This window comes from Cynoglossus semilaevis, chromosome Z (genome assembly GCF_000523025.1).
Source record: "Cynoglossus semilaevis isolate Cse_v1.0 chromosome Z, Cse_v1.0, whole genome shotgun sequence".
Taxonomy (NCBI): domain Eukaryota; kingdom Metazoa; phylum Chordata; class Actinopteri; order Pleuronectiformes; family Cynoglossidae; genus Cynoglossus; species Cynoglossus semilaevis.
The window spans coordinates 18,359,727-18,375,537 of NC_024328.1; the positions used below are offsets into that span (position 1 = coordinate 18,359,727).

Genomic DNA, 15,811 nt, shown 5'->3' on the forward strand with positions numbered 1-15,811 from the left:
CTTTCATATTGATTTATTTATTTAATTTAATCCTTCTATCCATGGGGTCAAGTTGACCCATTCAATGTTTAACATTTCACAATTCACAACCTACACATTTTTTTTGCTTAATCTTTGGTGACTTTTACTAATTAAGTAAGGGGAACTGGGTAAGTTTAACATCATAACATCATAATATTTTTTTTGATGTCCTGTATGCATGTTCTATTCATCCGTGTCCGTTGGGGTCAATTTGACCCCAAACAGATTCAGCTGTATAAAACATTTAAGAACATGTTGCATTGCTGTATAATCATTTTTACATACACTTCATTTGTTTTAGATCACATTAAGGTCATCATAACACACACTTTTATATACTTTAGACAGCTTTCCTATGGTTAGGGCCCTAACCTAACACTGATAATTCTGATGACACAAACAATTGTCAAACAGAAATACAGTATGGCAGGTCCAAAATATAAAAACAGCATTTGAGCTATTCATTACATCATCAATAGAAAAGCACATACTGGACATGTGTATATAGGGACACATGGCAGTGTGACACATGGCAGGACATTGAAGACTCCGTTTTGAAAGCCTACATTGGTTTATACGTTTTAGCAGGGTGGTACAAGTCAAAGGGTGAGGCAACAGCAGTCTATTGAAAGGCATGATGTTCTGATTCATTTAAGTGCCTAATCTTCTATTGACCTTTTGGGAATAGTTTTACTGTGTTCTACCAACTATTTCTACCAACGTTTATGATGTTACAAGTACATTTTTTTAACAAGTTTAAAAGTAAATAAAAAACAAATAAAAATGTTTGAAGTTGTCTGATTTTATCTGGGGTTATTTTGTATGATAACCAAAATTGTCTCTGTTATAACATGTTATAAATCTGTATTGGGAGATGATATGAAGTAGCAACAATATCTTTCTTTCCAGTTTTAGATCAATCAGTGAGATTTTATAACTAATTTCCTATTTTCGTATACTCATAGCTCTGGTGTTTTGGATAAAAGGGGAATGATGAATTCTAATCAATTTTCTTGGCTGATAATAGATGTTTGAAAATGTTAGGGTAACAGGAGGTTATGGTTGGCATTTATGTTGTTTCAGTGTAAAAAAATCTATACATATAAAGTTATAAAATGATTTCCGACTCCTGCTCTACATACATTCAGCCACACTTCCTATGCCTAAGCCTGTGTCAACAACAAATAAGTCAACAATCCACATATTTTTCTTTTTCTCTGACCTGTGAAGAGGAGCAAAACAAAAATGTGGTGCTTTGTGAACACGTTTGCTTGCTGTACCCATGTGTAATGTACTATGTGTGATGCATTTGTGAGATGAAGTTGCCAACATGGTTCTTTTTTATTTTCCATTGCAGTAGGGCTTGCCCCTGACGCTGTTGTCACAGACGAAGGTACAAACAGAGTGACAGTGACAGAACACACAAGCACACCTTGATCACTGATGTGTGTGGGAATTTACACTCGGGGAACTAGCACAACAAAACACTCTTAGATGGTTTTGCAGCCTCCAAACAAACAACCACTGAACCAGCTAGCAACTAAATTTCCACTTGAATATTGGATTAAGAAATGCTGCATCACTAAAAAAAATACTGAATAACAAATGATGTTGAATGTAAACTGCCTAAAGCTAAAGATGATAACAACAAACTGAACGTAGAGTAGTATGACACAGAGGTCTATGCACACGCGTGCACGTGTGTGTGCGTATTCATGTTACAGTTCACGCTACATGTCTCAGTGTGTGTCATCTCATCCTACAAGCTAATAGGCAGTCAGTTTCACAGCCAGAGCATGACCTAGAAAGTGAATCCACATGGCAAGGGACTAAATGTGTCACATGGGCTCAATCATTCTCTCTCTCTGAAGACAGAAAGACAGAGAGAAGGAGAGGGTGAGAGCGAATATGGGGGGGAAAAGAAAGAAAGAGGGGCTTTTGCCAACCCGCTGCACTCAGACGCTAATTAAGTCATTTGAAATAGCCACAGAGGGTACCTGCATGCAATCTAGCCAAGGCAAAGGGTTGATGAGGCTCTGAGAAGCCCCGGGGTAACTTCAAAAATAAGGCAAAGGAAGGGAACGAGAGAACAAGGAAAAAAAGGGAGGGGAAATTAAGTGATGTTTTTTAATTGAAACCTAACTTAAGGAAGAACACGTGTGTCTCTGTCCCCGGAAGAAAACATCTGCACACACTGGTTTTCCATTGGGAGTTAGTAGGAAAAATGGAAGGATGGATGGTAGCAAAATGAACTTTCAGTAATAATTATTTAATCGTTGAGAGTGAGCAATGTCGTACAGTTCGCTTCATTCTACATGGTAGTACAGTTGTGTACATTTTGTTACTTAGTTAACTTGAGTCATGATATCAGTAACATGTGTAATGGGAATCCCAAACCCTTTGTGATATGCAGATGTAAATAGAAACTCTTTTGTGACACACAGAATTGTAAATCCAGATGTCTTTATGATGCCTAGAGGTTCTCCCACTAGCGAATCAAGAAGACCAGGACCTGTTATTTAACTTAATCATGTCTAGACCTTCCAGTCTCACCCAATAAAAGAAACCTTTAAGAGTGGCATTGTTTGGCACACCGACCTCTTATCTTCAATAGGAGGTCGGTGCCAAATGTCCTGCAACAGACAAACCAGTTTGAACCTACATCCTAGTTTAGCGCCAGTCCCTACAAAGCAAACAGTAACTCCGAGGCGGCGTTTCTCAGGTATCCTTTAGGTGTAATTGCTTAGGATTCCCCATGCTCTGGGTCCTTCTTCACTCGAGCCACTTGAATGACAATTGACCTTTTCCTTGCAACGGAAATAAAACACCTTGTCGGCTGGCAGATGTACCTATTTCATTCTTCACCAGGAGGAGCAGAATTTACATCAGTGGAGTATTTGTCTGAAGCTCAGTGCAACTAACAACTGAAATTATTGTCACTCAATTTTATTTCTTAATTTTATTTTTTTAATTAAGTCTCAAATAATCATAAAATTTTATTGAGTAACACATTTTCTTCAAATTGAAAGACGATGAGAATTGGTTTAATTTTTCTAAGATATTTTAAATTATTAGTTTGGATTACATTTTTTTGCAAGAAACATATACAGTAGCAGTGACTGAACAGCAAGCTTATAACAAAAGGACTTACACCCCAACATGCATGCCCTCACCAGGGGCAAGCCTGCATGGTGACACCAACAACAGATCTGGGTCACAGAGTCACACACATAGACACAGTATATAGACTGAGGCATTGGCAGCATGGTGATCACAGGAGAGGACAGACAGGGGGCTGGATATAGAGTGATTGGACCATTCTAGGTCAGCTCTCCTGACAATGCAGCACTGTCTCTTAATGTGGTGAGGCTAAAGGATAAAGGCTATATTACAGCCCGGTGCGTCGAGAGGAATACCTGCAGTAAGTGTGCAAGGCTCCGTGCATAAATTACAAAATGAAATACATAAATTCATACATTACACAAATGTCTGTTATTTCTGGCTTGAGAGTTTTAGAGGTGACAGTAAGACCCTATATAAGCCAGTAAGATTGTAAATGCTGCAGAGGCTGATCTTTCTGCAGCCTATACAGAGAGAGGGAANCCTGTGGACTTCAAAGAGGTTGCAACTAGGTCACTGCAGTCAGCCGGAGCACAGACTCTGGTCTGAGACATCTCACTTCTCTCTCTCTCCTGCTCTCTATTCATACAACATTATCGGTGAAATTAAAAACAGATTATGACACTTTTCTCTCTCTCGTCATACCCTGGGGCTTCACAGAACCACGTCAAGTCACTGTTACTATAATGTGACTTCTTTATTACTGCCCATCAAAGATAATGTTAAGCAGTTTAACTAATATTTAATTTAGACATTGAGAACAAAGAAGGAAGAAAGACACCACAAGGCAGGAACAGCATTATCCTCCAAGGTCAAACACTGTCATCATCATCTGTTAACAGCCACAAAGACAGTGACTCTAAATGCTACTGGGCTACACGCTGGACAGAACAAGCCACAAAGGCAGCTAGGGAGATGAACAGAAAACCTTAAAAAAGTAGAGAAAAGATAAAGAGAGAAAGAAAGGGGGGTGATGAGGGTTCTGGTATGTTAAAGATACTGAATACAAGTGTATGCTTTGTTATACTGTATACATGATACATGTCCATTACTGTTAAGCTACTTCCGGTCAAATTTGAATCTAATGAATATTTTGTACTTGATTAATTCTGTTCAATCTAACTTTTTCAAAGTCTATGACACCTCTGACCGTTTTACTGGTCAGCGAGTCTATTAAATTCCATTAAGGATATTTTTAAGAAAAAAAAAAATAGCTTTTGCTGCAATTAATTATCAGAAATTATACTATATTTTATGGCTATAAGGTTTGTGCTGTACTGTATATATAACAGATCTGGAAATACAAATGTTGAAACAGCAGTTTTAGCATGAAATTTAAAAAATGAAAGTCTTTTTTTTCTTTAGTATTAAGACAAACAAATGTGTTTGTCTTAAGATTTGAAAGTCTAACCATGCAAAATATTTACATTAAAAATTTCAATTTATCATATATTGTCAATTATCATTATATTATACTATATGAAGGTATTTGCACAGAATGGAGTATTTGTTTCAGCAAGTGGATGGAGACAAAGTAAAAAAGTAAAGAGAAACATGTAGACAGATGAGGGCCTTTCACCTGACAGGACCAGATTTTTACACCAAGTGTGTGTTTATATATGATGTAGCTGGATCATACATCAAACCCAGGCTTCACATCCCTCTTTTGTATTTACATCAAAATTTGATTTCTCTTTGCCCTTCCAAAGTGCAGACTGTCACACTTGCATAATATTTATATGCTAAGAGACAGTAAATATCTCAAGAGGCTTGTAAGTAAAGAAAAGTAAATTTAAGTGGTGACAGCAGCAAGCTGCTGCCTTTCTGTGCATCTGTATGTGTGGCTGCGACCATGTGGGTGTGTATATGCATTTTCTTTTAACCCCATATGAACCTTTTCTTCGCAGATACTTTCCTAGAGCCTGTTGTTTATGCATGACTGTTTTATAGCTTAGTCCTCGAGTTTTATCTTTAAACTCATTATAGGATTTTGTTTGATTAATTAAATTAATTTAGCATGATGATTTTGTCTTATAAATGCCGGTTAAATGCCAGTTTTTATGTGTATTTGTGTTCTCTGTCAAATTACTGCCTAAGACTAGAAGTTAAAGTGGTCCAGCTAATATGGATGACCAGAGTTTCAGCATGTCTTTACAAAAATAAAATAAAGAATTTTAGTGTCAATGTTAAACACATGTAGCATGTTGATTTATTTGCAGGAAACTTGAGTAGATCTGTAGACAGTGTTATCTGCTGATGCACTGAGCTACAGAAGACAGAGCAACAGATACATCTGATCGCTGATCCAATATATCTCTCTCTCTCTTTCTCTCTCTCTCTCTCTCTCTCTCTCTCTCTCTTTCTCTCTCTCCTTATTGTGTGTCACTGTGTCTTTTGCAGAAGCAGAAAAGCAAATGTTCAGAAACACTGAGACGCTGTCAGCAGTGCCATGATCTATTATACTCAAATGTATATTTCAAATCCGGGGAGAATGCAGAACAAAAGTAGCTTAAAAAACAGACGTTTCAGATAAAAATAAAAAGAGAAAAATATTTTCAACAAATAACAAACAAACATACATCATCAGGTTAAAGCAATGGTTCCCAACCTTTTTTGCCTTTTTTGTGACCCCAGAGACATTTGGTTTTGTTCATTGTGTGAACAGATTAGTTCACACAATGTCATAGCATTTTCCCTGAATACATGTACAGTTTAAAATAATAAAAAAAACTGAACAATCACTAATACAAATTATGAAAAATAGTTACTTCAGCATCTTTAACTGGCCACTGTGAAGATTTAAAAGATGGAAAGTATTACAGTGCTTCAGTTACAGCATCAGTGTCAGGTAATATTTTTTATCGATTACAAGACATCCAGGTGACCCTATTTGAATTCCAGGCATCCCGAGTTGGGGGTTTAATCCCAAGGTTAGACAACACTGGATTAAACCCATGACCACTCATTAATCCCATTACGAAGACACAACTCGTGGCGTGTGCAAACAACTTCCTGTTCCTGTACTGTAAAGGACTCTCTCCAACAGCACCTTTTTCTACCAAAAACACAGCCGCAGCCTCCTAGCCACTGTTTTCATTTTTAAACACAGAGCCGGGACTAAAACAGTTAAGAGAAAGATTTGTTGTTGTTTGCCTCTAACCCTGGTTTACTCTCCCCCCAGAACCCTTGTAACCCTTATTTAAGAGCTGAGTTTCCTCTCATCGATCAAAGTGTGGTGCACACAGTCCCGGAGCATGACACTGGCACTGGAGAGCTTAAAGCAGGTTTCAACTTTGACCCTGAGAGATGCTCAGTGGCTGAGTGCGTGTGTGTGTGTGAATGTGTGCGCAGTGTCGTACAGTGTACACAGTGTAATGCAGTGTCATCGACATGCTCCCCACTTGTTCCTCACAAAACTCAATTTCCTTCTGGAGCGTTCGCAGCAGAACACTTTTGACCTCTGCAAAGCTGCTGAGATGGAGGATACATGTAAAATTTACAAGAGGGTGGAGGATGGAGCATCCATGTGTGTGTGTGTGTCCGCAGGTAATATTAGCATTAACACAAGTTGTTTAATGTGGAGGCTGATTGGGGAGGAAATAAAAAGCAGTTGGATGATTTATGATCAGACCGTTAACACAATGACATGTAGGTTAAAATGAGCAAAGGATTGGAAGGAGTTTTTATTTTTTATTATCTTTGTGTGTGTATGTGTGTGTGCGCCACAGATGAGTGTTCCCAGTGAGAGAGTGAAGAGGTATCCACCACACTCTGCCCCGGGGCCCTCTGAAAAAGAGACTAAACAAGACCTTCCCATTGGGACGCACACACACAGCCTGCAGCAGCAAATGACCTACTACCCACCTCACACTTAAACACACACAAATACATTCACAAAGATAACACTTTGTGATGCATAATGTGTTAATTTAAACAGAAAAAAGTCATTATCACAAGGGTTAATAAATATACACTCTCCTAAATAATCTGTCAGATCTAGATCAAAGTCTCTCTCTCTCTCTCTCGACCTCTATTGTATTTTCTACTCCTGATCCTCCCTTTTTTTAACCCTTAAGCAACACTGTGGCATGGACTTCTTGTAAAACGCATTGTGTGATACACAGGTAAAGGAAAGAATACCAGAATGAATTCCAGACCAATTAAGAATTATCAACACTTCTGAAGTTTCTGTGTTTTTGTGTATGTTTTCACTCAACCCAAATATGAAAAGTCACAGGAAAAGAATCCAACTCATAACAACAACCCATAGCCCTCACCAACACTGAAATGGAAATGATGTATCAGGCACCATAATTAAAAGTTACAGGTGTTCCAAACTGCCTTAAACAAATCTGCAGTTTAGTAATTAACCAAAGGCCAAATTGGACAATGTTGATGTGCCCCCTGCCATAGCCTTGTGCCCCCTAGAGGTTTATTCCACCACTCATGTGTGGACACACACATTCAGCACTATTAAAATCAGTGTTTTATAACCTAGAGTGTGTTTATTTAAGACTTCAAACCCTCAGTACACAGTCAGTTCATTCATCAGTGTCTTGTGAAACAATAGTCAGTGTGTGTTTTCCTGCAGCCCGGGGATGAACATATCGTCTTCATATCGTTCTCCAACCGCCAAATAAAGGCTCTCTGCCAAGAGAAACTGAATGAGACCACAATCAATACACCGCTACAAGCTGCACAAACACACAAATACACAAACACACGTATACTATTCTACACAGATGGGGTTGATGTACGATTACCTGGAGCACATAACAATCAGCTGCTCATACAGTATGCACACACGCACACACAATTCAAGTGTACCCACACACATACTAAAGACAAGTCTGCTGAAAGACACTAAATATGCATATATTTTCTTACAGGGACAGTACTCCATTGTCCATGTGAACTATAGAAAGGGGGGCAGATATATAGATAAATAGGTATCTAGATATCTACCTTGAACCGCACTTGATGAGATTTCACATAAGATAGCAGCAGCAGCAGTGGCAGCAGGAGCACTGCTGTTAGAAGAGGGAATACCAGCACAAAATAATGTTTTCTCTCCTTCTGATCAATTTTTAATTTAGCCCATGCAGTCGAGCCCTTGGCGGGCCTGGCCCCGGTAATTATGGTAGGTTATTGACAGCTGCCTTCCCACGGGAGGCTATTTAAGAGAGGTTTAACCCCAGAGCAAGTCCAGGCCCCACACCTGCCTTTGAAGGTGTCAAGTGCATTGATCTGAGCTCAGGGATGTGCTGAGACCTTCCCACCTGGAGGTGAGCATGTGTGAGTGTGTGCAGCTTGCAGGGCTACAATTACAAGGCCATGGGTAGGCAGATCATCTTTTGACCTTTTCCAACACACACACATACACAACGAGGCTCCTCAGGCTAAACCTGCCTGGCTATATGGAATGATCTAACTTCTCCAGCCACCTGCTGCCCCACTGTGCACACACTGTACATACAGTATTATCTTTGACACACACACACACACACACACACACGTTAACTTACAGCTTGAAGGGAATTAGAGGAACTAATAAGAAAAGAGGCGGATATGTTAATAATGAGAGGGGGAGCATGAGAGAAAAACTGCACACAAAGTGATAGCGCAACACAAGATGATTCCACAGTTTGAGTGCAAATTTAATGTTGAACAAGACATCATCTGATCCCAAAAAAGGAGTGGAGAGAGAGAGAAGGAAAAGAGGGAGGGGGCATGACAGAAATTAAAAGAGGATTTCAGTGTTGGAGATTGTCTGCCCCGCTGCCCCCTTTCAGCCTCCCATTGAAATTCTGTGCAGATACAAACCCCAAGGCTTTTGACACACTTTTGAAAACGCCACACCCCCTCTCTCTTTCTAGTGGGTCTCCAGTGTCTCCAGCCTGACTCACGCCAGGGAGGGAGACAGAAACTTCGAAGATTAATTATGTCACTCTTAACAACACTCTTCAAACTCGCCCATTGGAGTATTTTAACCTAATATATATGAATTTTTGTATAAAACAAACTGAAATCATTCTGAAAATGTTTTTGTAGATTATCTAGAAACTTGATTTGCTTAAGTAACTGCTTGAGTTTATAGAAATAATGACTTTAGAAGAGGATGGTGGCTGTCGAAACAGCACAGGAATACATTGTATCCATAGGTAACGAACAGCATTTTGTAAACGCTAACAGAAAAAGACTGAAATACAAAAGTGAAATAAAATAACAGCTATAGAGGATTTTGTTTTGGAGGATTAAACTTTTTAGTCAGAAAAGTGAAGAGAAGGCGATCAACAAGTTTCTGGGCAAACTTGTTGAAAGTCTTACTTCTAGTCCAGCAGACACTTTAATAATACTTCCTTTCAGTACTCCCTCCTTTTTGCAATTATTCTTACTGTAACCTCGCAATATCGCCCTCTCTCCCTTCCTTTATCTTCATCCCACAATCCCCTCCAATCCCAAAAGCAGCCACCCTCCACCTCCTCCATCTCAGTCTCAGGATGCAGCGCAGTGACAGGGCCAGAAGGTAATGATACAGCTGCCATGATGCAACAAGCCGACCTGTCGACTGTCAGGAATTGAAATCATGAAGGAATAAGCTGTCATTAAGAGGTCTCTCCCAGTAGTGGAGCTGTCAGACGCCTTCCTTCTGCCTACTCTCTCTCTCCCTGTCTCCCGGTCTTCCCTCTTTCTTGCTCTCTCCCCTTCTCTTTACTCCCGTCTGTCCTCTCTGCCAGTCCCACCCTATTTGCAGTCACTCCCTCGTCCTCCTCTCGTTTCTCTCTCCCTGCTTCAATTCTCGCTACATACCCTTCTACTTCTGTCTTTTTCTGTCCTCTTCCAGCCAATCATAACACTTACTGCACACCCCTCCAGTCTCTTCCTTAAACCTTACTCCTCCATCTTAGACTCCTCTTTTTCAACCTTTTTTTCCCCCTCAGTCTCTGGTTGTTGTTTCAGCAACATCCTCTCACCTGTCACTTTACCTCAAGGCTTTGGGAATAGCACTTCCATCGTGCTTGTGCACAAACTCACACACACAAACACAAATGCACTTCAATACAAACATAGCCAGGGCCCATACACAGGGCATCGAGATTCCCCTTCATCTCATGTACAGTAAACTCAGCACAAACTATGCCCATCCAGATACACTTAGAATTTCTCTGTACTTAACTTTACTTTACGTAACCAGACCTGGTTTGGATTTAATAGTTTTATACTTTATTTCAAATGTCAAAATCAAGTTTCAAGAATAAGATAAGTACACTTTACAAAAGAGAAGTACTGAAAAGTAAAGAAGAGAAGAACAGAAGAGAAGTACTGTAAAGTGTACTGTAAACTGTAGTTGGCTTTCACTTTGCTGCTGGCAAGAAAGCAGAAATGTGGACCAAAGATCATACTATCCAATAAATATAAAGGAATAATGCATACATTTTCAGGTTCTGAAGAAGCTTCCTTTATACAATTCTAATGCTTTTTAATTGTTAATGCCTTTAGGTCGCCACAGTACATTAAAGTGGTGTTGTGTTTAGGGAGATGTTCAGTTTGGTCTAACTTTGTAACTTTGGTCTTGTAATTGTTCTTTTTTTTAAGCTATAACATTCTGTTTTATCTTTTTACAATAAGAAAAACATGCTATAAGCTGGAAGTCAGCAAGCTAAGCAACCAAACAGCAAGACACTGATGAACACTGCCTATGGATATACATTTGAATGAATGCATAACTAATGCAAAGCTTTGGCACATGGTTGTCTCCATGTATAGAGCAGTTTCTGTCCAATCAGAATGATATAAACGGTATCTGTCAGAGTGATTAATTCGGACCTTTGGTGGATTAGTGACTGGGGGTAAATATATAAAGGAAGTGTGAAGGTAGGTGTGAGGTGAAAGTTGAATTATTTGGATGATCCACATCTGAGTAAAGAGGGCAAAAGCACCAGCAAGCTAATTTTGGCCAGAGCATGTGTCGAGTGTTTCTTTAGGAGTTGAGCATTGCGCTATACATCCAGCTGAGTTCCTGCATCACTTTTGTGCACAAGCCTAATTATAGTCTCCACTGCATCAGGATGAGGACAGACCCAGTATTAATCCACCATTCCGTGACTTTACTCTAAACAATAAAGATCCAAAATTGTCTCATCCTGCAGGGTTGTGCTCAGTTTATAAATAAACCTGTAGTTACTATACGTTATAAGTGTAACATCTCACAAGGGTTAAGTGGTTTCTTTAGTGACTGATGTCAGCATTATTTTGGTATCGGCACAGATTGCGATGCTCTGCATTTGCCTCGTAAATGTACAGACAGTTGATTTTAAAAGGACAGTCATGATCAGTCTTTCAGTCTCATGTTTATATAATGTGTGTGGTTTTGAACAACACTGTAATGCCATATCCAAAATAAAACCAACTTCACCATAGAGGTGGGTCATCCATGTTTCCAGTTCTACACAAAACAAAGCAGATACATTTTTAAATGAACACTTGCAACACTTGAAATAGTCTGGCTCCCCCCCCCCCCCCCCCCTGTACATGTGTCTGTATGCTAGTTAAAACGCAAGTGACTCAACAAGTGAGAGGTGTTCTTCTCATTTGCTAGGGTTAGAACTAACAGTAGCTAAAATCCTTGGATATTGTCATACAAATATTGACAGCACATAGACTCCACAGTCTACAGAACAGCTGGCAATGTCTGACATCCATAAACAAAACCTCAAAACATCTCTGTAGACACTGGGCTGTGTCTCCCGCACATGCACACTAGCCCTCCAGACAGATTACATGGTATGACATAATAAACCACAAACATGCCTGTAACAGCTGAGCACAGGTTGGAATGACTGTAAACATCTCTGCTTGTCTATCAGCAGGACACAGGACACTTTACAGTGTAGTAAATGCCTTAGATGGTAATTTGTCAGTGTGTGATAACAGAGAAACATTTCTTGTTTACAATGATGAATGAGCAATACTTTATGTGCTATACAAGCACACACATTTTTTTTTTTTTTTTTATATAAAGGCTGTCATTTTCTCTCCACCTGCTAATACAACTGTAACACAAGCCACGGTCACTGTGAGAACACAGTTCCAGGGAACCTGAATCATTCGTTGATGAAGCCGGGCTAACACTCATACAACTATTGTTGCTGCTCCTGTACTCAGCTGGCTATCTCATAGACAAAATGAGTAAATGAGAAGGAGAAGGACAGCGGGATCTCCACTAAGTCAATTTAAACAGCAGGCTGATGAAATTACACAGGTAGTCGTGGCGGGGTTGACAAATGAGCACAGAGATAAGAAAGAAAAGTAGGGAGACAGCCAGACACTTTCTCCACCACAGACACTGGGTCACATAAACACATCTGTGACCATACAGTAGAGAAAAAAAAACAAGTGAATATTTTTATGACAAATTTCTACTCTTTTACAACTCAAACACAGATTAAATACAGATACTGACACAGATGATATATTATAAAATACCAAGAAGTCCCACATTTACTTGTAACAAACTTGTAATTTGACTAGTTGTTACGTTACAAATTGTTATGGGAACTAATGTTACTATTGTCTACTAACACATGTGCCATATGTGAACAATAACAAAGTCTACACCAGTGAATGAAGGGCTGCTTGCTATTATAAGCTCCTGTTGTTAAATGATCAGGACTGAATTACTGGAGTTGTTCAGGGTCATAATATTTAATAACACAGTATGACCCAGGAAGAGATTTTTCCATCCACTACATGGTTATGTAAATTGAAGTTAGAGCATATTTGAATTAAGCTGCAGTCAGAGTGAAAGTTACCAAGGACAGAGCAACAGCAAATAACCTTTAACACGGTTGAAAAAAAACTCCCACAACAGTCAAACCTATGACCGTGAAACAACAACATCAAAAGCCAAAAAAAATTTCAAACCAGCCATTGAAATACAAAGTATTCCAGTGTGACTATGGATCACTGCCACTGTGGTAATAGTGACACTACTACAGGATGTGGTAAGTACACATATAACTGGAAGTATATATTTACTGACATTTGACCTTTCCAGCATGGAGATGAAGACATACGACAGGGAAAAATGGAGTGATGTTATGTTACATTAACAGTCATTTTATATTGAGCTTATATTAACAATACAAAGTAACTAATGATATATTTTACCAATTTTATCTGTGTATCCAATAGGTGATGAGCAAAAGTGTTTTACCGATTCATATATTTCCACAAAGCATTTATAAACTGGTGCCTATAACTTATAAGAAAGAGGGAGAAGGGAAGTGAAAATAGGACTGAAAAAGTAAAATTTCTGTGAAATTGGTGAAATACTAATCAAGACTGTGTTTTAAAGGAGCATCTGAAGTGCTCCATCTTTGCAAGCTTTCCTACCTCAATGGCTTTGGTGATGAAGGGGATCTGTGTCCCTGAATCCAGGTCCTGGTTGATGATCAGTCTTCGGGCCCACTGACCTGCTCGCACCACACCACTGCCCTGGATTAACACCAGCAGCTTGGAGGGGTTGGACAAGGCATCTGGGCTCAGGTAAATAAAACTGGTGGGTTCATCTTCCGAGGCATCCACCTTGATTATGAGGAAAAAACGCCGAAAACAATCAGTTTAAATGTGAGAAGTAAAATCTCCAAAATCTTCCTTTTTATTTTTTTTGATGATCATAAATATTTAAAATATTTGGAATCAAAACAACCTGTTTCTAATCCTAATCCACCTTCTGACAAAGACTGACGAGTACGGACTTTTTTTAAGGCTCGGGAAAGACCGGCACAAGCAGCTGTTCCATCTTATTAGGATGTGCTTGTAATTAACTTTCAATCAAACCAAATATTTTTGCATGACATACAGTGGTTCAATATTCTGTTATGTATCTATCCAACTCAGACATTTCAAAAGTTTGTTTTTACACTGGTAATCAAAGTTGTCATCATGTAAATTTAAAGGGCTTTTCAGATTTTCCAAGTGTAATTCTCACAGTTTCTGTTTCTGATGGCCTGAAATTAACATGGGCAAAAGGAAAATAAAAAATGTGTATTTCTATGTGTGTGCTTTCGTTCAGTACATATCTATTGCTCCCTGCATCCCTCCCAAGTACAGCTTGAAGAATCTTTAAGGAGACAAACACTGTCCATAAAAGCCACGGGTGGCAGCTGCAAGAACTTAATCCAAGCAGACAAAGAGAAGCGAGCAAGGGAGAAAATCTCACCCTTTATTCTCTTTTGCTCCCTCATTCCCCTCTCTCTATACATGGCTGTGGTTAATCTTCTTAAAATCTGTGGTCACAAGTTCAACACCACGCAGGTGGACAGACCCACCGCTAGCACACAAATACGCACACACAAATGCAACATACACGCAGGCGGGTGGGCAGCAGAAAGGCAGAACAGAGCAATTTTCCAGAGGAATAATAAGATAAATAGGGCAGGCAGATAAACCAGTAAAAGTGTATGGGGGCTAATGAAAGGCGCTGAGTCCCTGACTAAGTGATTTATGGACACTGTTAGCGTCGGAGCTAACTCTGCTGCACTCCTAAACACCAGAGCTGCCTAACATCTCTATAAATGCAGCCTGAAAAATGATCACAACTTTTATGAACAGAGAGAGAGAGAAAGAGAAAGTGAGAGAGAGAGGGAGGGAAATAGAGAGGGAGAGACAGAGAGAGAGAGAAAGAGAGAGAGAGAGAGAGAGAGAGAGAGAGATAACAGGGATGGAGGGGGGTAAAGGAGAGGGAGGGGGCCAAAGAGAGACAAAATGCTTCCAACAACAAATAAAAGGGGATCAAGACTGTGCTCTGAGCCTGGATGAGCTGCTGAAGAATAACTCCACCATGGCTGAGAGAAGTCCCCTTCTGTGCATATGAATGCAAAACAGATTAAACATCAGCACGCCGGCTCTTTGAAATGACACGTCACAATACAGTTAATTTGTTGAGGAGACACTTTTACACAAAGGATGTGAGGACGCAGGGGAGAGGCGGGAGAGGGGGGAGAGACAGAGTTAAAGAGTAAGTGAGTAAGACAGAGAGAAGAAAGACAAAGAATGATAGACAAATGAGAAAAGCTGACTCCTCGCAATCCTCTTTCCTTTCTCCACCCTTTTTTAAAACAGGGAACTCACTATAATCACAGACTGAAGCCAGAGCATTTATGTCCATTTTCATATTTAATACCCCCTTTAATCTTCAAGGACATAAATCAAAGAGGCAAAAATGCCACCTTTCACAGTCTCAGTACTTACTGGCAGGGATGCTTTAGTCATGTTGCACTTTTTCTCCAGCAGCTCATAAACATACTGAGTGATAATCTACAGAGGGAGAAAGAGAACACAAACACAGTGTGAATCAGACATTATACTCATAAATGCAGTATTCTTCTGCTGTTGTTAATATGAATATACAACAAAAAGCCAAACAACCTGTGTGAGCGTGTGGCAGCAAATAATAGCAGCCCTCTGACATGCATGCAAACAGAATAAAAAATACTCATAGTACTACATTCAAAATGCTTGTTTACCCTCTGGTGTGTGTCGGTGTGTGTGCGTGTGTGTGCATGTATACAGTAGCTAGTTGAAAGGTTCCACATTGCACTGTGTGAATCACAGTGTCGAGGTTGTAAGTGCCAGGAGAGGAAATCTCCTGTACAAGCGCAGGGCT

General features: G+C 39.6%; 1 protein-coding gene across 2 annotated transcripts in view; it reads right to left on the minus strand.

Moving 5' to 3' along the window:
* Positions 1-15,811, minus strand: part of arb2a (ARB2 cotranscriptional regulator A) — a 151,488-nt gene that overhangs the window by 119,156 nt on the left and 16,521 nt on the right. For both annotated transcript variants that reach the window (XM_008336743.3, XM_025053169.1), the window contains exons 5-6: positions 15,397-15,462; positions 13,537-13,728 (exon numbers count right to left, since the gene is read on the minus strand). In XM_008336743.3, the coding sequence (XP_008334965.1) occupies positions 13,537-13,728; positions 15,397-15,462 (258 nt within the window). The remainder of the gene's footprint in view (positions 1-13,536; positions 13,729-15,396; positions 15,463-15,811) is intronic.